This window comes from Geotrypetes seraphini, chromosome 10, assembly GCF_902459505.1.
Source record: "Geotrypetes seraphini chromosome 10, aGeoSer1.1, whole genome shotgun sequence".
Taxonomy (NCBI): domain Eukaryota; kingdom Metazoa; phylum Chordata; class Amphibia; order Gymnophiona; family Dermophiidae; genus Geotrypetes; species Geotrypetes seraphini.
The window spans coordinates 136634836-136661955 of NC_047093.1; the positions used below are offsets into that span (position 1 = coordinate 136634836).

Below are 27120 nucleotides of genomic sequence, written 5' to 3' on the forward strand. Positions count from 1 at the left end.
AGAGCCATCCATTGACAACAGAAAAGAGGGCAAGATCTGTAGCTTATATCCTGCTCCCATTCCCATGCAGAGCTCCCAGAGGAAGAAGCAAAAGTTAGTTCACAAGGGAAGATAGCGAGGCCCCATGCTGGCATGAGGGAGGGGAGGGAAGGAGGTGCAGATGGGCAGTTCCAGAAAGAGGGTGGCATGGAGCCTCTGGACCGTGTAAGTATAGGGGCGAGGAAAGAAAATGGACAGGGAGCTTTGTACAAGCACCAGAGCTGGAGGAAGTGGCAAAGTAGGATTCAAGCCCCACTTTAACGTAGCACAGAGCAGAAAAATGAAACAAATCAGTGAAGCTCCCGCTGAATGCAGGCACTTCTTCATCTTTCCAAGAAATGTAAGGCTATTGGAGTCCCACTGGCACGGCACTGCTGAGGAAACTCACTGTCATATTCACACGAGGGCTGACATTTTTAACTGTCTGAAATGTTGCTTCTTTATTGGGCAAAACATCATTTCTTATGAAAATAATCCTAGTTGGGGTACATAGAACAAAAATGAGAACACTGTAATGCTGGAGCATGATGCGAATGAGCAAGAAAGGGTTAATCAAAGAACTAGGGCAGGCCCCTGCTTATTTCTGGTGCTAAAATGACATGGATTCTTGCTATGTGTCATCTAGATTGGCTACTGTTAGGTAACAGGATAGTAGGCTTGGGTTCTTTGGTCTGACCTAGTATGTGACCCAATTGGGGAGAGAGAGGGAAGGAGGGAAAAGGAAGACCATGGGAGGGAAGGGAAGAAAAGAGATACCAGACCATGGAGGGAGAGAGAAGGGGAGGAGACAGATACCAGACCTGGGAGGAGGAAAGGAGGAAGGAAACAGATATCAGATCTGAGGGAAAAAAGGAGGAGAGAGAGAGAGAGAGAGATGCTAAAATCTGCTGGGAGGGAGGGAGAGATGGAAGGGAAGAAGAAAGATGCCACACCATGGGGGGAGTGGAGAGAAGTAGATGGATACCACACCAATGGGGGGGGAGGGAGAAATGGAAGAGAGAGGCAGATAGTTTCTGGAAGAGACATAGAAAGAGGACAGATGCCATATGGAAGATGCAGAGAGAGGGCAGACAGTGGATAGAAGGAAGAGAATGATGAGAAGATGAGGAAAGCAGAAATCAGACAACAAAGGAAGAAAAAAATTCTATGGGGCTCATAATTTTAAAAAAACGTCTAAAAAGTGGCCTAAACGGCTACTTGGACAATCAAAAAGCCTGATCATCCAAGTACCCATAATCAAAGCTGGTTTTAGACGTATCTAAAACCAGCTTAGGCCTTTCCCTTGCTTCTAAATGCACAGAGAGAAAAGAGGCATTTTTAGAGGAGGGGAAAGGGTGAGCGATGGGCGGGAGGTGGGCCGACCTACACCTAGGCATACAACAGGTATAACCAAAACTTTAGGCAGGTTGCCTAGTCAGCACTTATACGTTTTGACTTAGACCAAGTCAAAACAGGTACTGACCTCGACGCAGCCCCCCCAACCTCCAATCGGCACCCCGCTGACCCATGACGCCTCCGCCGACCTCACGAGCCCCCTTCCCCGTACCTCAAAATATGTTGGACGGATGGATGGGTGCCAAGCCCGCCCGTCCGGCAGGCCAGCCAACATAGGAATGGGAACGGATTGGCCCAGGCAGCTCAAACCCCGCCCACAGGTTGGGCCTGAGGCGCCTGGGCCAACCAGAATAGGCCCGGGAGCTTTAGTCCCCTCCTGTGGGTGGAGTCTTAAGCACATGGACCCAACCCAGCCCATGTGCTTAAGGCCCCGCCCACAGGAAGAGCCTAATGCTCCTGGGCCTATTCTGGTTGGCCCAGGCACCTCAGGCCTCACCTGTGGGCGGGGTTTGAGCTGCCTGGGCCAATCCGGTCCCATTCCTGTGTTGGCTGGCCTGCCGGACGGGCGGGCTTGGCACCCGTCCATCCGTCTAACATATTTTGAGGTACCTTTATGTCGTATCCGTAGAAAACGGACAGAGCTTTGAAACAGTATTTTGAAGTGAAGTTTCAATTCCGTTTTCCGCAAGCCAACCATCTTGCAAGGTAATAATTTTTTCTTTAGGAAAAGTCTCAATGGTTAGCCCCTTCTCCATTGAGGGTTTTTATGACATCACTCCTTGACTTATCCCCTCTTTTACTAAGGTGCGCTAACCGATTAGCTAAACGCTAACGCGTCCGTAGACTAACACGCACGCATTAGCGTTTAGCGTGCGCTAATCGGTTAGCGTATCTTAGTAAAAGAGGGCCTTAAAGTTAATAAACAAATTTAAAGGAAAAACTTGTTCCCCAGTCCTCTGGTCTCCGAAGAGGCTCATAAGGGGCGTGTCCTGCCACTTTGGCCACGCCCCTTCAGGCTATATTTCCACTGAAAGCAAGGGAAGAAAAGAGGATGGACTGAGACATCCAGGTTTTATTTCCATTGATAGCAATGGGAGTGAAACCCAAACATCTCAATCCAACCACCATTTCTTGGAGCCATAAGGTAACCTTAGAGCAGGATGGCTGATATATGCTGCTCACGCCAGACCCGCAGCCTACCTTCTGATGTAACTTCCTGTTCTGAATAGGTGCCCCACAGCCTTCCTTCTGATGTAACTTCCTGATCTGAATAGGTGCCCCACAGCCTTCCTTCTGATGTAACTTCCTGATCTGAATAGGTGCCCCAAAGCCTTCCTTCTGATGTAACTTCCTGATCTGAATAGGTAGAGTATGTCAGAAGGAAGACTGTGACTGTTGTGTTCCTTCCTTGGTAATCCAACATCTTCTGTAGCAGAGCAAATCGGATCCCCCTTATTACCATCCTGCACCCCATCTTTTGGTCTCTTACCACAAGGCCATGTAATAAGTAAAACAAATTTGTTTGATACAGATTTATTCAGCAGGTCTAAGCTCAATCAATAATGCCAGCGAGGTCATCACTCCATCAATAAATTCAGTCTTTCTGCCTATACAGATGATAGCACTGACTCTGTGGGTTAAGTTAAACATCGGCACCATCTTTAAACGCAAAGCTAAAAGGGTGGGGCATGATATGCTGCTTTTTATGGGTGGTTTACCCAATCAAAGCAGTTTACATGGGGCAAGGAAGTGTTAACTGACTTCCCAAAATCACAAGGAGTTGCAGTAGTTATTGAACCCACATCCTCAGAGGGTGGAGGCAGATACTCCCAGTGTACCCAGCGCCCTTGCAAGCCGAGGCAACCATACACATATGCTGTCTTTGCCGGCCCTGCAGACTTGCCTCTGCTGTGCCCTGCCTTCACCAATGACACTTCCTGTTTTCTTTCTAGCAGGACGCAGCCGCCTGCAAAACTGACACAAGTAGCGGAAGTACGTTGCTGCCGCCACCCAGGAGCTGAGGCACACCAGAAGGGATAGTTGCTGGGCCGTGGGCAGGAAAGGGTGGCAGCAGAGGCAAAATCTGGGGGGCATAAGGAAAGGAAGCGAGATGCAGGATAAAGTGTGTGCTGCTGTGGTGGCGGCAGAGGCAGTAGTTTGAGAAGGCCCACCCAACATAAGTGTGGGCCCACCCAACATAAGTGTGGGCCCACCCAACATAAGTGTGGGCCCACCCAAAATAACAGATCTGACCAGAATCTCAATAACTGGGCAGAGTAAATGGGGTATTTCATCATTTTCTGTTATCATCAACTACATTGCACTGTTATGTTATTATGTTCCATCCTGCACAAGCATTCCAATCAAATTAATATTTGTCTCTAGTTAATGAAGGCACAAGATTCATAAGATTATATTTAACAGAAACAACCTATATTTCCATAGTAAATGCAGGTGACAGGTGCAGATATCCCTTAATGCTTGACCTCCGAGCCGTAAGGCACAGCAGAGAGCACCTGGTACCCCCAGAGGTGTTGGAGCTCAGCAAGAAATAGAGCGGTCACCTCACCATCAGCATCATCATTTCTCTGTCTTTCTTCATTCTCCTTTGGGGGCAAATGCAGAAGTCTACTTCCGTGCATTTTCTATTTCTCATTCAAATATTCAATTGGAGAAGTCCGTCAGGAACTCTAAAGAATCCCCTGCCCTGTCCAAGGACAGTATTTGGAGCGGGAAAGGGGAACATTTTCACAGAACCTGTTTCATAACGTTAAAGATGGAAGCTCAACTGGTTTTGATGTTCTGTGACATCCTGAGGAAGACGGCTGAGGGTCGGTGCACACTTAGGAGCTTTGATGCAACTGTTCCACGACGAGGCTACCATGATTGGGGGACTCATAATTACACAAATCTTTCATGTGTCTTTAACTGAATTCTTCACATTTCATCCCAGTATACAGGGAAAAAATAATGTAAGTAGCATCGTGGATGAGTTCCTACCTGCGATATGCTTACAGGTTTTATTTTGATTGATTACAGCATGAGCTACAGATGTAACTAACTCAGGTTAGATGAATCTTTGGATTCAAAAGTTTTCTAAGCTATAAACATCTACTGTTCAGTTTTTCCATGTTATGCCTAGTATGAGTGATGTGTAAATGAGGGTAGTGTGAGTACAAGAGAGGACAGTACTCAGGGGGACTATTGCGGAGGGGTTTAGGGTGTGTCTTTCTCTCCTCTTCTTTCTCTCCCTTTCAACACTCACTTCCCTCTCTTCTCTTCTCTCTACTCATGTCACTGCCTGTTCCCTTCAATTTTTCTTCTTTCTTTCTCCCTCCTTTCATCTCTGCCATTTCCTCCTCCCCTTATGTATCTTTTCTTATCCTTCAAAGTCTGGGCCACATCTCCACTTGCGTTGGATATGATTTTCTTGCTCTTCAAACAGGGGGTCTGTCATTATTTTCATTGGTGAGGTCAGAAAACATTTATCGGTACCTCCAACCATGTCATCTCTCGCTTGTACCACTTCCTAAAGAAACCTCCACCAAATCCTGCATAAGCAGCATGGTGGAAAAAAAAACACACCACAAAAGCCAACAGAGGTGCTAGGGTCCACTGATTAAGTCTGCATGCATATGGGAAGGAGGGAGTAAAAAATATCTAATTTCTGCTAAACCTTGAGCACTGTTTCTAACCTTAATAGTTTTTTGTATTTTTTATTTTGATGCACATTTTTCATATTATCTGTCCTTAAAGAATTTCACTATTGAACTATTACAACTTGGTGACTTTTGTGTCTGCGGTGGAGGAGATTAACAACAGCTCAGAGCTCTTACCCAACCTCACACTGGGATTCCACATTTATGAACCTTGTAACTATTTATTCTTAATGTATAGAGCTGCTGTAAGTATATTTTCAGGAATTGACACCGGAGTCCCAAACTACAACTGCAAAACATCTGGTCCACTGGCTGCTGTCATTGAAGGTCTTCCACCTGAGCAATCGAGTCAGTTTTACAGCCTCTTCAGTATATACCACCACCCACAGGTCAGGGAGCATCTTTGATTTCACTTCATAACCTCTTCTACAACCTTTCCTTAAAAAACATCAATCTTCAGCTAATTGAAACCAAGACCCCCTTATACAAAGCCACACAGGTAAGTGCTACACAGCAAATGATCCCATTCAATTCCGATAGGAGTCACAGTATTGACCATGGTGTTGAGCTTTGTAAAACGGGGCCAAAAATTATTAACCACTCGACTGTAGCTGTGACAAAATGTAGAATTCAAATTGTGAGGGAGAAACAAACACTTCTAAAATAAAACGGCATGAAGGTAAGGATGGGGGCAGATATTAAGTCATTAAAGCACCGGGTGGAAGCCAGTGTTCAAAACCTTTCACAAGGTGCCCTCCTGATATTACTTATGACTCTCAGTAACTCACTTCTTCCTTCATTACCACTCGTGCAAAGTTTAACTCCAGTTTAACTAAAATGTACAGTGTATTATGTTAACTCGTGTTTTAACGTATGTTAGAACTTTTTAATACATGCTTAATGAATTGAAACTTGTTATGTTGGAGGCTAAGATGCATTAAGTCAATTCAGGGACCCTTTTACAAAGCTGTGGTGCATTTACCGCTGTGGCATCCCTACCGTGGCTTTGCAAATGAGGCCCTAAATTTGTTAAGGTGTGTTAAGAATCCAATTGCATGTTAACAAGAACACAATCTTGACCTGTATGGTTTGAGGCTGTCAGCTGCAGGAGTCCCTTAAAGCCAATATTTTTTACCACCTTATGAGATGTGTAAATATACGTAGCTGCAATAGAAAACCTAATATTAGATATGTAGGACGATTGATTTGGTATAAATATATTCAAATAAGTAGGATGATTGATGTGCCGGTAACATAAGTAGGATGAATGATTATGCCATAATTATGCCAGTCTTAATAACTCTGTATTGTAATACGGCTACAGAAACCCCTGTAACTCTGTAAAGAGCCCATGTATTGTAACACCTTTTACAGAAACTCATGCAAACCGCTATGAATTGATTCCCCAGTCATTAGTAGCGGTATATAAGCTCACAATAAACATCATTTCACAAGTGCACCAATTCACCATTTCATCATCTCCATTTCTCAATTTTTAGCTCGTTGTCAGTTTCAAGAAATCCTTGTAAAATGATTGAAACGCATCAATTGTTTTGAAATTGTTCTCAAAGGGCTTCTTCAGGAGCCATAGCAGATAGGAAGAAAAATGGGAGAACTAGAAGAAACATATCGAGACAATGGAATTTAAGGTCAAGAATTAAAAAAAATACCACTGAGTCTGGTTAACCAAAAGTTTTCACTAGTTTTCAGAAGCCACAATTTTGTAAATGAGTTATTTGTAAGGGAGAGAACAATTTTGGAAGTGATTTATTCATGTTCTTTCACCCCATCAATCATTTAATTTAAAATAGTCCTCCTTACATGATAGTTAAAAAGATTTCTATAGGTAGTGTCGATATCAGAGATAAGGAAGTGTGTTTCAAAATTGTGGAGAGGTATACAGTGCCTAAGGATGTATTTACACCTGCCCTTTCTCAGCTTTACTCTGTATGCTGGCAATAAAGGATGAGAGGGAACTTTCTAGCCCTTGCAAGGTTCCATCTCTTTAGGTATAATTCCTGGAGGTTAAACTACTGGACCAGAGATTGTCAGATCGTGATGACTCTCTTTTAATCCTTCCTAATCCTTGGAAAGGGAAAAGGTTATCTATTCTCCCCACCAAAAGTTCAATGAGGATTTGCCATGTCAAATCTAAATTTATAAATTTGCAGCATAATTTTGGGAATGTCCCATGGAAGCATGTAACTATGAACTGTTGGGGAACTCTATAATAGGGTGACTGGTAATGGCACCGGTGAAGTGGCTAGAGCTATATCTTCAGCACCTTGAGGTAGTGGGTTCAAACCCCATAATTTTCCCTGTGACCCTAGACAAGTCACTTAATTCTCCACTATCCCAGATCAATTGGGAACCCACTGGGACAGCTAGGGAAAATGCTTGAAGTACCTGTAGAGTATGTAAACCACTTTGAGTGTGGTTGTAGAACTACAAGAAGATGGTATACAAGTCCCAACCCCTTTCCTTGTTTTAAGCCTATTCTAGGAAGAAAATTATCTACTTTTCTTGATGGGCAAAAATAAACTCATTTACATCCTGATTGTATAAAAAGTACTAAAAATTGCATGTGTGAATATGGTCACGTGTCCAATTTTTGCATGAATAGCAACCCAATTAGCATCAGTAATTGACTTTTTAACAAACAATTACTGCTGCTAATTACTATTAATTAAACTTTGAAGTGGAGTTGGACCAGATATACTACCAGATCGACAAACTTAAAAGTGACAAATCCCCTGGACCGGATGGAATTCACCCGAGAGTTTTAAAGGAACTGAAGGTTGAAATCGGAGAGCTATTGCAAAAACTTGCCAATCTGACAATCAGAACTGGACAGATACCAGAAGACTGGAAGATAGCGAACGTCACGCCAATTTTCAAAAAAGGATCGAGAGGGGAACCGGGCAACTACAGACCTGTGAGCCTTAAGTCTGTCCCTGGAAAGATGGTTGAAGCACTGATCAAGGATAGCATAGTCCGGCACCTAGATACACACGACTTGATGAAACCCAGTCAACATGGGTTCAGGAAAGGGAAATCATGTTTAACGAATTTACTTCAATTTTTTGAGACCGTGAACAAGCAAATTGATAGTGGAATGCCGGTGGACATAATATATTTGGACTTCCAGAAGGCGTTCGACAAAGTTCCACATGAAAGACTTCTCAGGAAACTACAAAGCCATGGAATAGAGGGAAATATACACAGGTGGATAGGCAAATGGCTGGAAAACAGAAAGCAGAGAGTGGGCATAAATGGGAAGTTCTCAGACTGGGAGAAAGTGACTAGTGGTGTGCCCCAGGGCTCGGTTCTTGGGCCGATCCTATTTAATATTTACATCAATGACCTGGAAGAAGGAGTATCCAGTGAGATCATTAAGTTTGCAGACGACACAAAGCTATGCCGGGCAATCAGATCGCAGGAGGATAGCGAGGAACTCCAGAGCGACTTGTATCAGTTAGAGAAATGGGCAGAGCAATGGCAGATGAAGGTCAACGTGGAGAAATGCAAAGTAATGCATTTAGGTAGTAAGAATAAGGAACACGAGTATAGAATGTCATGCGCAACTCTGGGTAAGAGCGAACAAGAAAAGGACCTGGGTGTACTGATAGATAGGACCCTGAAGCCGTCGGCACAATGTGCGGCAGCGGCAAAGAAAGCAAACAGAATGTTAGGCATGATAAAAAAAGGAATCACGAGTAGATCGGAGAAAGTCATAATGCCGCTTTATAGAGCAATGGTCAGACCACACTTGGAATACTGTGTCCAACATTGGTCTCCCAACCTAAAGAAGGATATAAAACTGCTGGAGAGGGTGCAGAGACGAGCAACGAAGCTAATAAGAGGTATGGAGAGCTTGGAATATGAGGAACGACTCAAGAAACTGGGACTGTTCTCCCTTGAGAAGAGGAGGCTGCGAGGGGAAATGATCGAGACGTTCAAAATGCTGAAAGGCATCGGTAAAATAGAGCAGGAAAATAAATTATTTACATTGTCCAACGCAACACGGACAAGAGGACATGGTTTGAAGCTAAGGGGGGACAAGTCCAGGACAAATGCCAGGAAGTTCTGCTTTACACAGCGAGTGGTAGACGCCTGGAATGCTCTTCCACAGGAGGTTATTAAGGAATCCACTGTGCTAGGATTCAAAGGCAAATTAGATGCACATCTCCTTACGAGAGGCATAGAGGGATATGGGTGACTAAAACTACATCAGGTGTATACCTGACTGGGCCTCCGTGTGTGCGGATCGCCGGACTCGATGGACCATGGGTCTGATCCGGAGATGGCAGTTCTTATGTTCTTATGTTTGCATGCGTAAACGTAAGCACGGGATCCATGCCTATATTTCACATATGAGTCCAGAATGGGAGGGTCATTTGTGGATTGGGGCGTTCCTTCAAGTTGCGCAGGTAGTTATAGAATAAGGCGGGATCTACGCTTAGTTAAGACACAAACATTTCCACCACGTTTCAGTTTGTATAAATGTCCAAGCTTCAATTTAATCTCGTTTCCCGGGAATTGTAGGCCATATTCCGAAAACAATGCTATAAGTTAGGTGCCTTGATCACTCCTACAGGTGCCTAACTTAATTGCTTTAATTGGCTTTATCCAATTGTTTAAAGCCAATTAAAAACTATTTTAAAAAGAAAGTAGGTGCTGATAGGAGCCTTCTGGGGTAGGCGCTGGAATTGTACCTACAGCAGGTGGCAAGTGGTGCCTAAAATCAAGGTAGGCAGAGAAGATCTTAAGTGCCATTAGGCCCATTTCTCTAATAATCTTAGGCGCCGTTAATGTAGGCCTTTAAAATCCTGACCTAAATTACAGGCACCTAAGTTTTTTCTTAGGGGCCACTAGCTGTGATTCTGTTAATGGTGCCTAAGTGTAACTGACATGTGACTGGCGTCATTTTTCTAGGCGCCGGCTGACTTAGGCACCATTTAAAGAATCTAGGCCAAAGTGCTATTCTATAAACCATCCTTCTCATTTAAAAATCCCTCATAGACCTTTATAATAAAATAATTTCGTAATGGAACTTAAGCGCTCACAGTTACAATACCGTTAATGTATTTTTGGGCATATAACTTTAATGTGAGCTATTATCGGTCCTTTTATTATTATTAATTACTTAAAATTTTATTTTGTTTTAACTATTAACTGTGGCCATGTACTACAAAAATTTCCTTATATCGTTATTGTAGTAGTACTTAGCTTGTGAATACCACACAATACATTAACGGCATTGTAACTGTGAGCGCTTGAGTTCCATTACGAAATTCTTTTATTATAAAGGTCTATGAGGAATTTTTAAATGAGAAGTATGGCTCGAGCAGCAGCCTACATATACAGTGGTGTTTAAGTGCGAGGCACAAGTTATATTTGAACGAATTATTCTATAAACATAGAAACATAGAAAAATGACGGCAGATAAGGGCTATAGCCCATCAGGTCTGCCCGCCCAAGACTACTTTCCTAGAGATCCCACTCCTAATGACCGATCTCCTTAAGTCTTAAACCATGCCATTATTATAGAATAACGATGAGCGGTTTTTTCCAGCACTGACTTTATAATAACATTGGGACTCATACATCAGCCATTTTCACAACACAATTTTATTTCTTAGTAACAACTCATGACAGCGTTCCGTTGGGCAAATATTGGCCGCAGCTTTATTTCATATTATTTCAAACATTAAATTTTCAAACTTTTATTAAACATAACCAAACTGCACACTTAACCATTTAGGATTTACCTCCAAGAGCTGATCGGTATCGACACTAGCTCCCTTATCCCAAACTTGCCCTTAACTCCCGGTGACTTACGGTGTCGTCAAGCCACCTCAACTCGTGGCGGTGTCACCCACGAGGACATGTTTACAATTCACCATCATAGGTCTTCCAATTCAATTTGCCTTTAATAAAGGCTCTGCCCTTAGGCCATAAGCAGTGACAGAATTTCTTGTCACTGCTCCCCCCCCCCCCCCCCCCCGCGACGGAAGTCAATTAGCCCACTAAACAATGCTGTAACAAATCCTGAATCTCACTGAGAAAAATATTGACCCCAATTAAAGATAAATGTACTCCATCTGGGTGAAATAAGCCCGGGCAATCCACATTCCCGATTACTCCTAATCTCTCTCGGCTCACTAATGTAATTCAAATTATTTTACTAATGTAATTGACAATACCTTCTGTCACATCGCTGTCTATGTACAGTCTCTTCCTCTGTAAACCGCTCTGAACTGCTTCTGGTATTGCGGTATACAAAATAAAGTTATTATTATTATTATCCTGACCTGTATAAATAATAGAATTTATAAGAACATAAGAATAGCCTCACTGGGTCAGACCAATGGTCCATCAAGCCCAGTAACCCGTTCTCACGGTGGCCAATCCAGGTCACTAGTACCTGGCCAAAACCCAAGGAGTAGCAACATTCCATGCTGCCGATCCAGAGTAAGCAGTGGCTTCCCCCATGTCTTTCTCAATAATAGACTATGGACTTTTCCTCCATGAACTTGTCCAAACCTTTCTTAAAACCAGGTCCTCTGGGCATGTTGTACAGGTATCCATATCTGAGAATGAAAAATATAGTCTCATGATATTATAACTAGCGTCAGTTACAGGAGAGCAAATAAACACTCCTCCTTTATATTAAACCATATTTTAAATTCAGTTTTTAGCAGACAGTAACAAACATTAAACAAGTAACAGTGAGCTTTATGCAAATCTTATCCTGCATTATCGGTTAGAAGTGCCTGCACTTGTAATGTTTGGATTTAAAGGATTCCATTATCTCTTACACAAGAGAAGTATAGTTGTTGGGTTGTGGGGTTTTGTTTTTGTTTTTTTTTCTGGTATTCAGCTCATGTTTTGTGATAAACCAGTTTAAGGATTAATGCCCTATCTCACCGTGCTTCTGCTCCCTTAATCCCCACTTAATTTCCCTCCTCTTTGATTTTCTTCCTCATTTTTCCTTTGGGCAATTGATATTATTTGGTGTTCCCTTCTTGTTTTTTAGATTGTAAACCAACGTCAGATTGAGCAGTATGGCAAATATCCAAACAAACAAATATTCAAACTGTACCAGCATGCCGAGCATTTTCAAAACTCACAGACTGCTATTCTCTGGCTTCTTATCTCGTGCTCTGTGGGGGGTTATGCTTAGTTTATTTTAAAGTCATTTCTAAACTTCCTTGTTTTCCAGACATTTTTTCACTTTGTTTCACACATTCATGCTAATAAAATTTTTAATATTCTTTAGAATGTTTTATTGAATGCTAACAGATATGAAGGCCATTTTGTATCTAGTTTTCTGAGAAAAAAAACAGAACGTTTTGTTAAATACAATAGATTAAGGATAAGGTTGTACTGGAGCGTTGTAGACTTGCCACCATGTAAACTCGGGGCAGCCATTTTGAAAATATAGACATGAGCAGCTCATAGAACTGGAAATGGTGATTTCACGACTTGCCAAAGTCTCTTATGTGAGACTCCTTAGGAGTGTAGAGTATTGGAATGCAAGGTGGTGCCCTGTTGTTAATTGTAAACTAGCTAAAGACAGAAATCAGAGAGTAGAACTGAACTGACAATTATCTAAATAGAAAATAGTCACTAGTGGAGTGCCTCAAGGGTCTGTGTTGGAATCTGTGTTGAATAATGGGGCAACATTCAGATGGTCCATTATTTCTACAAATGCTAATCATTCTAGTTTATTGTTAGGTATTTCCTGATGTTCGTATCAGGTTTCAGCAGAATAATGTAGCACTTGGGCATAAAGATACAGCCCAGCAATCCAGCACTAGAGGCCAGAATAGCAAATATCTCCACTGCCACCATGTGCTTGCCTTTGGTGCTCAGGTACATTGGGATGAAGTAGACCCAGACGCTGCAGAAGACCAGCATGCTGAAGGTGATGTACTTCGCCTCATTGAAACTGTCAGGTTGATTTATTGCTAGGAAAGCTACTATGAGGCTGACACCAGCCAGAAATCCTAGGTATCCCAGAACACAGTAAAATGCAACTATTGACCCTTCATCACATTCAATTAATATTAATCCAATTTCTGATCTCATATTAAGATATGGGAATGGGGGAGCAGTGGACAACCAGGCAAGACACAGAACAGTTTGAATAAGAGAACAGCAAAGGACTATGGTAACTGAGACCCTGGAACCCATCCATTCCCGGAGCTTGCTTCCAGGTTTGGTGGCTTGGAAAGCTGTGACCACAGTGATAGTTTTTGCTAGTATGGAGGAGAGAGAAATGGAAAAAGTGATCGCAAAAACAGTCTGTCGGAGAAGACAAGTCACTTTTTCAGGACGTCCAATAAATACCAAGGTGCAGAGGAAGGAGAGCATGAGGGCGATAAGGAGAATATAGTTGAGGTTCCGGTTGTTGGCTGTGACTATGGGAGTGTCTCGATAATAAATAAAGATCCCCAGAATGACAGCAGTGATTAAAAAGAAGACAATGCTGATAAGAGTCAAAGCTATGCCCAAAGGTTCTCCATAGGACAGAAATGTTATCATTTTGGGGATGCAGGCGTCTCTGTTTGGAATGGACATCTGGTCCTCTGGGCATGTTGTACAAGTATCTGCATCTGAGAATAAAAAATATTGTCTCATTATCTTAACAATAGCATCAATTACAGGAAATAAACATACTTTATATTAAACCAGATTTCAAAATCACTTTTTAGCAGAAAGTAACAAACATTAAACAAACAACAGTGAGCTTTCTGCAAATCTGATCCTGCATTATCTGTTAGAAGTGCCTGAGCCTGAAATGTTTGGTTTTAAAGGATTCCATATCTCTTGTACATGGGAGGTATAGTATTTTTTTTTGTTAGTGTTTTTTGTGGTATCCATCTCATGTTTTTTTTATAAGACCTAGGGTGTTCCACTAGGATATGGGAACAGGGCAGGGACACAGGAAATCTGGTAACCGTACTTAACTCTCCATTGCCCCAGGTACAAAACCTCCCCAGAGAAACTACCTGCATATAATGTTTACAGCACTATAGAAATGATTAGTAGCATTAATATTCAAAGGGCCAAACTGGTATTCGGGGGTGGGGGTGGGGTTCACGAGGTGCCGTGTTTGGTAGAAGGGCTTGGGATCCCTCCTGCCGGTATTCGTGGGAGGGTGAGGGGGTCGAAGTGTTGCCTTTGGCAAAAGAGCTTGGGACCTTCCTGCCGGTATTTGTGGGGGTGGGTGGGGATATCAGAGTGGGGTGGGTGGGGGTGTCAGAGTGCCGTCTTTGGCAGGATGACTTGGGACCCTCTTGACGGTATTCATGTGTATGGCGGGGAGGTGGAATCAGGGTGCCATCTTTGGCAGGAGAGCCTGGGCTCCCTCCTGCCTGTTCTGGGTTTTGTTGGGAGGGGATCATGATCACAATCACAGCAGGAGAGATTAGGCATCTCTCCTGACACAATCATTTTGGTGGGTGGGTGGGTGTGGTGGTGTTGGTGGGGGGGGGGCAGTGACAGGCTTCTGTAACCGGTGTTGTTTTTTGACATATGCAGGTTACAGAATCCCACTTTTAGGTGAAGGACTGGCCCCTCCTTCGCCTAAAAGGTCTGGGTTTGGGTGTTTGGGACTTAGCCGATTGGTTGGGAATGTGGTGTAGGGATAGATGTAGTGGCAATCTGGGCGAGTAGATTGGTGAACGTGCAGGTAGGCCATTCTCAAAAATAACCTCAATTTGGATGTTTTTTTTGAGAATGGACATTTCCCTGCTGCCAACTTCAGCATCTACTGACTTAGGCCAAAAGGGGACTTAGACATTGTTTTTTTTTTATTATGCCCCTACATGCTTATAGGGAGAGGAGGAGATAGTGGTTGCTGCAGATGGGTAGACTGCATGGGCCATTTGGCCTCTGTTTCCATCATGTTTCTCTGTGTCATGTAGCTCATGGAAGGTCAGATTATGGTCAACGGGCCATAGGTTGGACAAGCCTTGATTTTATAATGTACTGTACAACTATTTGTGTTCTATTCCTTCTCCATGTTCAATTCACTATGAACTTAGAGAGAGAACATTTTTCTGTCTTTTACCTTCTCTTTGGCTAATTTGTGGTCTTAGAAAATTTGAACACATAACAACTTGGTTGAGGAAACTCCACTGGTTACCCTGTGCGCTCACGGATTATTTTTAAAGCGCTTGTACTTGTGTTCAAAGTTATCTATCATGGGATTCACTGGTATCTGTTGCAAGTTATTGCAATCTATCGGTCACTTAGAATGTTGATGTCTGAGGGTGCAATGTACCTGTCGGTGATGGATTTCTCAAAGATACACTATGAGAATACGAGAGTTTCTGCTTTCTCCATCATAGGAGTAACTCTGTGGAACAAGTTAACTGGACCACAAAGAGCTCTCGCTGATATTCAGAAGTTTAAGAAAATGCTTAAGACTACACTCTTTATAGAAGCATTGTAATGAATGATGATTCTTGTTTTCTCTAAGTCTGGATTGCAATATAGCAGAATATTGTGGATAAATTGTTCTTATTGACGGATTTGAAATTTATATTGACTGGATTAATTCAGGTTTTTGTACGTTTTTACTTATTTTATGAATGTTGATATTTGTAAGCCGCCTAGTACTAGGCGGTTGAGAAATTTGTTAAATAAATAAAATAGGTTTAAGGTTTATTTAAAAATTTGATATACCGCCTTATCAAAATTCAAAGCGGTTTTACATAATATAAAAACAAAGAATTAAAAAGACGTGAGTTAAAGACACATTACAATTAATATTACAAACAATCAAAACACACTGACAAACATTAACATACCGATACAGGATGGAAAAGGGCAGAAATACATTTTCTATAAAGACAAAGAGAGGGAGAAGGATCAAAACAAAAAGGAGGGGAACGAAAAAATAAATAGTCAGGTACTTGTAAAATAGGTTAAAATGATTAAAAGATGGCAAGGACTATTATACTTTGAATGCGTCTTTAAAAAGAAAGGCCTTCAAGTTACTTTAAATTTATCAAGTGATGAAATTTCTCTTACATAATTTGGGGCTGAGTTCCAGGTGGTAGGGGCCGTAACAGAAAAGATATTAGGGCACATAGTGTTAATGTGTCTTAAAGAGGGGATGGATAGCAGGTTTTGATTAGATGAACGTAATGTACGATGGGGGGTATGGGGGATTAATAACCAGTTAATGAAATCAGGTTGGCCATCTTGAGCTTTCATATTTAAGATTTAGATCTCTGCTAAAGACTTATCTTTATGAAGAAGCATTTTCTATTCAGTTGAATGGCTCAGATATTTATTCATTTAAAAAATTTATATACCGTTTAAAGCTGAACGGTTTACATAATTTACATACATAATTTTAAAACAAAACGTGATAAAAAAAACATACAAACAATCCTCAGAAATCATGACTACAAAATAATACCATAGCTTGCATAATAGAGATCATGAATAATTCATCAACTCTGCCAGAGAGGAAAATTAATGGCTAGAAAAAGGCGTCTTAAGTAATTTTCTAAACATGCCCTTTTCACAGCATTTTGTATCTGATCCACCAAGACGTTCCATATCTTAACTCCTGCACAACAAAAAGTAATTTTACCAGTCTTAATAAGCCTTGGATTGACCGTCGTCTTCAGTAAAGCTAGATTCTCAGAGTGCAATGATCTTTTTGGTGTACAGCTAAGTATATTATTTTTAAACAATTATTGAATGTTTCCATATAAGAATTGATGACAAATCATTACTGCTTTATACTGTGCTCTGAAGGCGACTGGTAGCCAATGCAATTTTTGGAGATGTGGCGAAATGGGATCATATTTAGATCATCCCATTATCAATCTTGCTGCTGCCTTTTGTATAACCTGCGATGCTCTACATCTTGCTTTTGTTATTCCAAGGTACAGGTCATTGCAGTAATCGAGTCTCGAAAAAACCATAGCCTGGACTACAGTACGGAAATCATATGGCGCTAACATTAATTTTAATCGGTGTAACAAATGCATTTGTAAGAGGCTGGAGAAGCTGGGGCTCTTTTCCCTGGAAAAGCGGAGACTTAGAGGGGATATGATAGAAACTTATAAGATCATGAAGGGTATAGTGAAGGTAGAGAGAGTCAGATTCTTCAGACTGGCGGGAGCAACAAAAACTAGAGGGCACTCAAAAAAAATTGTACGGTCTTGGTTACTTGCAACTTTATTGTTAGGCTAGAATCAAGTCTTCCACCTAAGATGGTCATAGACTCATGTACTGAAAGAACATCATCAATAATTTTCACTTCTTTAGTTAGCTTCTTTAGCTTTCGGCTTTCCTACCAACATTATTTCAGTTTTATCTACTTTTAATTTCAAACCTTGTTCTCCCATTCATTCCTCATATATTTACTCAATGATTTTTCAAAATTCTTATCTCATCTGCCTACTGGGAAAAAAACAATATTGTCTGCATATATTTGATATTCAACTCCTAAAGATTCAAATCATTTGCCTATAGCAGCCATATAGATGTTAAATAATAAGGCAGAGAACGCCGAACCCTGTGGTACTCCAGTCCTAGCTGAATATTCTCCTGAAATCTTACATCCATTTCTCACTTGGAAAGAACACATCCTAAAAGGAATGGTTTGGATTTACTAGCACTGTAGCCTACATTTTTTAAATTTATATATAGATGAAGCTAATTATATTGTATGTTTTATTGATTCTGTGAACCATTCTGTCGTATAAGAAAAGGTGGTATATTAAATAAAATAGACCATAAATCATAATGTTGTCTAGACACCAGCCCTGACTATCTGGATTTTATAGTTATGGTAGCCAGTGTTAAAAAAATCCCAAACATGACTGTCAAGGCTGAATATTGACCCAGTAATGAATATTCAGGGGCACGTGACATTATAATGATATCACTCACCAGTTTGGTTGGAAAACTCTCCCTCTGGACAGGGGATACAGTCATAGCAGCAGCTGGGCTTTCCTTCCATGGATAATTTCCTGAATCCAGGAAAGCAACTCGGGCTGCATCTGGACTGCAGACGTATCTGAGGATTGAGAAAAATCTGAATATCTTGAAATAACCCTGGGTTATGACTTTCAAATGAAGTATTACTTGATTGGTGGTCATTTTTAAGATGGCTGCAGATAACGGTGTTCTTCAACCTTTTTACACCCATGGATCGGCGGAAATAAAATAATTACCGGCAAACTACTAAGACTGAATTTTTTTTAAAAAACCCTTGCCACCCGTCCCCGCGAGCTTGGTCCCACAAACCATCTGATCCCATCCGCACAAGCCTCAAATAGTTATGATTTTATATTGAACATATTTTATTAAAGTATAAAAAGAAACAATATTCTATACCAGTGGTTCCCAAACCTGTCCTGGAGGACCCCCAGGCCAATCGGGTTTTCAGGCTAGCCCTAATGAATATGCATGGAACAGAATTGCATGCCTGTCACTTCCATTATATGCAAATCTCTCTCATGCATATTCATTAGGGCTATCCTGAAAACCCAACTGGCCTGGGGGTCCTCCAGGACAGGTTTGGGAACCACTGTTCTATACAATTGCCATTTTATAAATACAAATAATACAGGGCAAAGATCAACAAAACCCCTGTCTCCCCTCCCCTTCACATTTATCCCCTCTACTATCAAGAAAACTGAATAAGCCAAATTATTACAGAATGCTACACAAATATCATGTAACAGAATACCACAGTCACACATGACAGGAATGGTGTTAGGGGAGTGGAACTAGGGCAACTGCCCCCTGGTCAGAGAGAGCCCTAAGCCATCTGGAAGCTAAAGAAGCACTGCCTGGGCTTTGCAGTTTAGTTTAGTTTAGTTTATTGATTTTTAATATCCCGACCATCAAACAATTGTCTGGCCGGTTAACAATAAAATTTAAAAAAGAATTAAATATAGTAGTTTGTGCAAAAAAATGTCTAAGTTAAACATAAATGACAAAGACTTGACGTACTGGAGTGTGAGGGCAATAAGAGAGGAAAGGGAAAAAGTTACATTGTATAGGTGAGAAGGAGAGAGTGGGGGGGAGGATTGAACAAAGGGAAGGGGAGCGATAAAATGATGAAAGCTTGCTAGCCGAAAGAAGAGAGAGAAAAAGAAAGGAAAAAAAAAAAAAATTTTTTATTTTTTTAGGTTTGATTAAAGGCATCTCGAAATAAGAAAGTCTTTAGATTGATCTTGAATTTGACTAGTTGTTGTTCGTCGTGGAGGTGTTGTGGAAGTGAGTTCCATAATGTAGGGGCTGTTATAGCGAAGTTTGTTTTGCGAGTATAATAAAAGTCTTTAAGGGATGGAATATAGAGAAGTTTTTGGTCAAATGATCTTAATGTGCGAGTGGAACTTTGAGGTATAAGGAGTTTATCGAGGAATGTAGGTTGATGTAAGAGTTTGATTTTGAAAGTGAGTAGAATAATTTTATAAGTGATACGATGAGAAATTGGAAGCCAGTGGGCTTCCTTTAAGAGAGGAGTGACATGATCATATTTGTTTTTTTTATAGATAAGTTTTATTGCAGTATTTTGTATCAGTTGAAGGCGTCGTACTTCTTTTTGAGGGAGGCCATTAAGGAGCGAGTTACAGTAGTCTAAGTGAGAAATTACTAAAGAGTGGGTCAAGATAGTAATAGAATCAGTATTTAGAATGGAAATTAATGATCTGATGATGCGAAGTTTATAGAAGCAGACCTTTGCTACGGAACTAATATGTTCATGAAAAGAGAGATCTCTATCAATAATGACGCCAAGTAGTTTAATTTTAGTTTCCATATGTAGTGGGATGGATTTGATAGAGATAGTTCCTGGTAATGATTCAGATTTTTTAACTCCCCAGTTATGTCTAGCAAGATACATATTTCAAATCTGATATATTTGAATCACAAGATAGAAATAAAATTATTATTTTCTACCTTTTGTCATCTCTGGTTTCTGCTTTCATTGACTTTTCACTCTCTTCCATCCAGCGTCTGCCCTAAGAACATAAGAACATAAGAATTGCCACTGCTGGGTCAGACCAGTGGTCCATCATGCCCAGCAGTCCGCTCATGCGGCGGCCCTCTGGTCTAAGACCAGCATCATAACTGAGACTAGCCCTACCAGCGCACGTTCTTGTTCAGCAGGAACTTGTCTAACTTTGTCTTGAATCCTTGGAGGGTGTTTTCCCCTATAACAGCCTCTGGAAGAGCGTTCCAGCTTTCTACCACTCTCTGGGTGAAGAAGAACTTTCTTATGTTTGTACGGAATCTATCCCCTTTCAACTTTAGAGAGTCCACTCTTGTTCTCCCTACCTTGGAGAGGGTGAATAGTGTCTTTCTCTACTAAGTCTATTCCCTTCAGTATCTTGAATGTTTCGATCATGTCCCCTCTTAATCTCCTCTGTTCGAGGGAGAAGAGGTCCAGTTTCTCTAATCTTTCGCTGTACGGCAGCTCCTCCAACCCCTTAACCATCTTAGTCGCTCTTCTCTGGACCCTTTCGAGTAGTACCGTGTCCTTCTTCATGTACGGTGACCAGTGCTGGACGCAGTACTCCAGGTGAGGGCGTATCATGGCCTGGTACAGCGGCATGATAACCTTCTCTGTCTCTTCATCTGCCCCTTCCATTCACTGTCTGTCTTTCCCTGCCATCTCTCCTCCTCCCCCCCCAATTTGGTCTGGCATCCATCATCTTCCTTCTATTCCCCTCATGATCTGGCATTTCTGTCCTTCCCTCCCCCCTGTGGTTTTTAGCATCTCTCTCTTCTCATTTCCTCCACTCAGACCTGATATCGTTCTCTGCTCTCTCCTCCCTTTTCTTATCTGATCTTCCTTCTCTATTTTCTGCCTCCATCTAAATTAAATTATTTCTTACTATTTAGTCCTGTTTCCCTCTTTTCACTGTGTCTACCCACAGCTTGTCACCCCTTTCCCTCACCCCTCCATTATCTTACTATTTTCTTCCCCCTTTATTTATCTCCTTCTTCCATCCAGTATATGTTCTTTCCCCACTTCAATTCAGCATCTGCTCTCCCCTCTCAACTGACATCCATCTGCCTTCTGCTCTCTCTCCCTTCTTCTCATTTCCATCATCTGTCCCCTTCTCTCTCTCATCTCCTCCATTCCATCATCTGCCCCTTCTCTCTCCCCCCCTAACTTCCATCATCTGCCTCCTTCCCCTCACCTTTGCGGGTCACTTTCTTCCCCCTGAGGGTGGCTCATGTTAGACGGGAAGCTTTGGCCGAGCAAAACCGCTTGCAAGGAACAGTGGAACTTACTTGATGTCGATGCTGGGGCCCATTGCCGTTTGAAGAAAAAAAAAAAAAGGTGGAAAAAAAGGGACCTGCAAAGGTGAGAGGAAGGGAAACCTCCAGGACAGCTGCTCTTTGCTCTCCTTCAGTCTTTAGGCAAGCGGCAGCTCTGTGTGCTTTTAACTTCGGCAAAGAGCTGCCCCCTAAGCAGTAGTTTAGCGCGATTTCATGAGGCAGCCTCGGGGCCTTTGCTAGGCCGGCCCGCTTCAATGATGCTCCCCATCTCTTTAGTTCACTACACACCCACCAGGCTACTCCAGGAACCTGCTTGCTGATCTACTAGGACTGGCCATAAGAAGGGGTCGTGATTACATTTCTCCAGTGGTCATCTCATCAGTTTGGACACCTTTTAGGCATTTATTCATGTAAAAACAGGTCTAGCCCCAAACATCCAAACTGCCCAGGTGTTCGATTATGGTAGAAAAGCATCCAAATCATAAGCCCACCTTAGTCTGGCTAACACCATAGCTCTAACACGCCTACTTGAGATTTAGATAACTGCAGATGAACTGCATAGAAAATCATCTAGAAATATGTTTTAAAAATAGCAAATTGGAAGGGTTTGAGCACAGCAATGTCTACCTGATAGTTTCTGTTTTCTTTTTTGAAATGAGCTCCATTTTTTTTCTCAAAATTGGGTTCCTGGCACATCTGACTTTGGGAAAGCAAATGCTATACAAGTGTTTATTCCTCCTTGAACTAAATGTAGGGTATATTTTATGAAAGTTAACCTGTAAACATAAACTCCTTACTGGGGTTCAAAATATGTTTGCCACTTGCTTCCTTTTGCCAACAGAGGGCAGCACTGAGCACTCCCGTGTACAGTTGGAATAATAGGGTGCATTATTTATGGGATAGTTTGTTCTATTGATGACATTGCTCAAGACATGAAAATAAGTTTCAAAAACACCTAAACAAATGAATATACTGCATATGAAAGTTTTGGCTGACATCTACCTACTAAGTTTAAGTGCGCTAGAAACATTAGGCTTCTAAATTTGGCTCAAAAGAGAGGCCCATCTTAGGTGGCTAAATTTGGGTAATCATTTTTTTGTAAATATTAGCCTTGGTATTGTTATATACCCCCCTCCCCCCTTTACTAAGTCATGGTAGATGTTTTTACTTGGTCCGGACAACTAATGCTCCAATGAGCACCAGAGCAGCATTGGAGCATTTAGTTCCCTTGAACGCAGTAGAAATCTCTACCACGGTTTTGGAAAAGAGGGCTTCTATCTATAACTACATGCATGATATGTGTGTGTGGTTCACTGTCTTCCATCTTGTTTTTGTGTTACTCAAATCTGACCTGTGTAAATGGCTCCTCCCACACAATAGCCGTCTCATTGATGGTAAAATCCTTCCCCGGTGGAGCATAAGGGTTATAACTTCCAACTATTTTACTAATCGTGGTAACATTGGGTAGAAAGATAACATGTATAATATCATATCCAATGGCAAGATCACCGTTCTCATCAAAAAAGATTTCCTCACCCAGAATGTCCTTAAAGTGGAGGTTCTTCAGATAACGATGAAGCTAATGGAAAAGCAAATTCATTTTATTAGTGAAAATAATTGTAAAGATATGTTTCTAACTTCAAGCACATGTAGTTTTATCTGGATTTACGAATGGGTTTACTATTTAAGCAACATGAAAACAGTGACATGTTTCCTTACAAGTCATTTCCAAAATTAAACTATAGAAAATAACTGCACTAGACAAGTTGGTCAATTTGTATTTAATTCCCTGCCGTATAGAAATTTGAGGTATATGCACTGCAAACATTTTCAGTTTGGTTCGTCCTTAGTTCAATCATCTGTTTGGTTCATCTTTTGACTTAAAACCATTTGCATTATTCAGAGAATGGGAAAAACAATTTTGCACTTAAGAGTATAAGAACATAAGTTACCATTACTGGGACAGTAGCAGCCTAGTATCCTGTTTCAAACACTGGCTAACCCAGGTCCCAAAAAGTAAAACAAATTTTATGCTGCTTATCCTAGGAATACACTTCTTAAACAATATTAATGTTACCTGCCAGAAGTAGGTTTGCCCACAGAAAGAAAGCATTTAATAACAAGGTGGAGAAAAAGCCTCAAACACTTTATCAAAGACAAATCTTGTTAGTTTGGTTAATCACTTTTTCATGGGTTTCAAAGTTATCAAGGCAGATGACTTTAAAATATATAATGTCACCTCAGTAACTATAGAAAAATAGACAAATATAGTGCAAAATATAGACAGCAGATATAAGTTCTTAAAACTGACACATTTTGATCACTAAATTGAAAATAAAATCATTTTTCCTACCTTTGCTATCTGGTGATTTCATGAGTATCTGGTTGCATTTCCTTCTGACTGTGCATCCTTTCTTTCATTTCTTTCTTTACTCAGGCCCAACAATTGTCCCTTTCTATTCCCTCCCTCCTTCCTTCCTATGTCCTTAGTGCCCCGTCCTGTGTCTTTAATGCGTCCACTGCCTCCTTCCTATCTCCTTAGTGTCCCCAGTGCCTCCTTCCTATGCCCTCAGTGCTCCTTCCTATGTCCTTAGTGCCCCCAGTGCCTCCTTCCCATGTCCTTAGTGCCCCTTCCTATGTTCTTAGTGCCTTCCTATGTCCTTAGAACCCCTTCCTATGTCTTAGTGCCCCCAGTGCCTCCTTCCTATGATCTTAGTGTCCCATCCTATGTCCTTAGTGCCCCTTCTCATGTCCTTAGTGCCCTCAGTGCCTCCTTCCTATGTCCTTAGTGCCCCCAGTGCCTCCTTCCCATGTCCTTAGTGTCCCTTCCTATATCCTTAGTGCCCCCAGTGCCCCCTTCCTATGTCCATAGTGCCCTCAGTGCCTCTTTCCCATATCACCATCACTGCCTTCCAGATTTTGTCCCACCCCCACTCACGAAGCTAGCCTGCCTGCCTTGCTTATCTCCCTCCCTCCCTGCCATGCAAAAAAAGCCTTCCTCCTTCCTTTCCCCCAGTCCTCCACCGCTGCTGCTGATTGCCAGCCTATCTCCTTACTTCCCTGTTGCTGCTGTTGCTAATCGCTGCCCAGAAGCCTTCTTCCTGACAATTCTGACATTGGAGAGGATGTTCCGGGCCAGCCAATCACTGCCTGGTTGGCTCGGAACGTCCTTTCTGACGTCAAAATTGACGTCGGGAAGAAGGCTTCTGGGCGGCAATTAGCAGCAGTAGCAGCAGGAAGGTAAGGAGAACAGCAGCGGTGGCGGACCGGGGTAGGGGGTGGGGGGTTGAATCGGGCACTGGATGAAGGCTTTTTTTTTTTTTTTTTTGCGTGGCATGGAGGGACAGGAAGTGATCGCCTGTCCCATTGTTCCCGTGCACAGCTTCGGGACGCTGTCCTTGAAAACGGGACATTTCAGTGTCCCGAAACTGTTTGTCCAGGGTGTCCTATACAGAATTGGGCCTACAGCTGCCCAAATTAATCCCGATTCTGTAACCGACGTCCATGTTGCAGACGCCTGTTATAGAATCAGGTTACTTTAGACGCGGCCACTATACTTAATCGCTGCAAAGGATCTCCCTGCTGCAATTAGTATAGCGGCTTCGGCTACGGCCGCCAGTTTCCCCTCTCCCCCCCCGGACAATCGTGGCAGGAGAATGCCCAATTCCTCCTGCCCACAGAACCCCACGATTGCTGGCAGGAAGATGCTCAACACTTCCTGCTGGTAGGCCCACCCCTCCGAAGATCGCAGGCAGGAGGGTACCCAACCCCTCCTTCCGGACACCCCCCAATGACCCTCCCATCAAAATGCCCCAACCTCCCCTCCTCGAACACCCCCCAATGAAATACCCCACCCCGGAAACCCCCCTCAGGCTAATCTGCAAGTTGGCCGGACGGGTCCTCTCACCGTCCGGCCAGCAGGCCCACCTCTATCCAAATGAGGCGGGCCCGCCCCTCCTGCCCCTCCACCTGCCCAACCCTCAGGATCATAGGGCTGGATTGGTCCAGGTGCCTAAGGCCTCGCCTACTGCTGCCTACAATCGGGACACACTTTGCAGAATCGGGGCCATAAAGTATACACCATCTCGAATGTTACAGCAGCAGTATATAAATACATTCAATCAAATTAAATTAAGGGTGTCTTTTATGAAGCCATGCTACAAATGCACCAAAGGCCTTTAAATCTCTTTGGGCTTCAGTGCATTTGCTGAGCCAGCCTGTGCTAATTTGATGGATAAATCAAATTACCTTCCATGGCAAAAAATCCCCAAATCTCTCTCTTTCTCCATTCCATAGGGTGGTATTTCCAGATCTAGACGTGACCATGGCATGCAGTGCGTGTGCCACGGCGTACACAGCATTGTATACATTATACCTGTTTCCAGAGTTTATGATGTCACAGTGTCTGGGTTTGGCAGATGTTTCATTACTGCTGCAGGATCTTTTCATGTCTTTGGGGCACATTCTTTGACACAGGTCCTTCCACCACACCTTTGTACGTGAATTACTTAGATACCGGGCAAAATTCTCCTCATGGACAAATTTTAAAAAGCTTGGAATATTCCTCTTTCCCACAGTGAAAACTAAGGTGTTTTTCTTCACAGGATATTGTGGGCGTAAGTTAAATCCCCACTCAGAAACAGCAATCCAAATCTTTCCAGGTATTTTCCAGAGTTTTGTTTGTGCCATAATTTCTAAAAAATCTGTACTACAATAGAAAATGATCACTTTAGTTGAATATGATTGAATGATCTCTGACATACTATCGATACTTTGAAACAGTTTAGGACTGTAATGTCTGAAAGTTTCAATGAATTCGATGCAGCCTCCACTCCGCTCAATCCCTTCTCTCAGGATCTGCACAGCCGTCATGCTGTTTTCATCATTAGATGCAATGATACTGACCCAGGTCCAGCCAAAATGCTTCAGTAACTTGACTATCCCAGCGCAAAGGTGTAGATCACTGGGGACAGTCCGGTAGAAATTAGGAAACTTAACTGTATCACTCATGAAAACATTCCCTGAGGTGTAACTGATCTACTGAAAAATAAAATATTAAATTCATCAACATCTTTGTCATATTAAAGTACATCTCCTTCACCTGTAAAATATTTAAAAGATGATTATACTGTTAAAAGGAGATGTGGCTTAGTGGTTGGGAGTTTGATCCCATCCTGCTCCTTGTGATTCTGGGCTAGTCATTTAGGGGTCGATGAAGCCGTCCATGCAATGCGCGGCGGCGGTGAATAGGACGAACAGATCGGAGAAGGTTTTCATGCCACTGTACTGGGCCATGGTACACCCTCACCTGGAATACTGTGTCCAGCACTAGTCGCTATACATGAAGAAGGACACGGTACTACTCGAAAGGGTCCAGAGAATAGTGACTAAAATGGTTAAGGGGCTGGAGGAGTCGCCGTATAATGAGAAATTAGAGAAACTGAGCCTCTTCTCCCTTGAAAAGAGGAGACTGAGAGGGGACATGATCAAAACATTCAAGATAATGAAGGGAATAGACTTGGTAGATAAAGAGAGCTTGTTCACCCTCTCCAAGGTAGAGAGAACGAGAGGGCACTCTCTAAAGTTAAAAGGGGACAGATTCCGTACAAACGTAAAGAAGATCTTCTTCACCCAAAGAGTGGTAGAAAGCTGGAACGCTCTTTCAGAGGCTGTTATAGGGGAAAACACCCTCCAGGGATTCAAGTCAAAGTTAGACAAGTTCCTGCTAAACCGGAACATACACAGGTAGGGCTAGTCTTAGGGCATGGATCCCGTGCTTACGTTTATGCATGCAAAGTTTAATTAATAGTAA

General features: G+C 42.2%; 1 protein-coding gene across 1 annotated transcript; it reads right to left on the bottom strand.

Annotated features, from left to right (window-relative positions):
• Positions 1-12758: 12758 nt before the first annotated feature.
• LOC117368631 (vomeronasal type-2 receptor 26-like) lies at positions 12759-26180 on the bottom strand. Its single transcript, XM_033962360.1, has 4 exons — positions 25557-26180; positions 22660-22887; positions 17961-18087; positions 12759-13654 (listed from the first exon to the last, which is right to left on the bottom strand). The coding sequence occupies exons 1-4, from the start codon at positions 26178-26180 to the stop codon at positions 12759-12761; spliced, it is 1875 nt and encodes a 624-aa protein (XP_033818251.1).
• Positions 26181-27120: the final 940 nt, after the last annotated feature.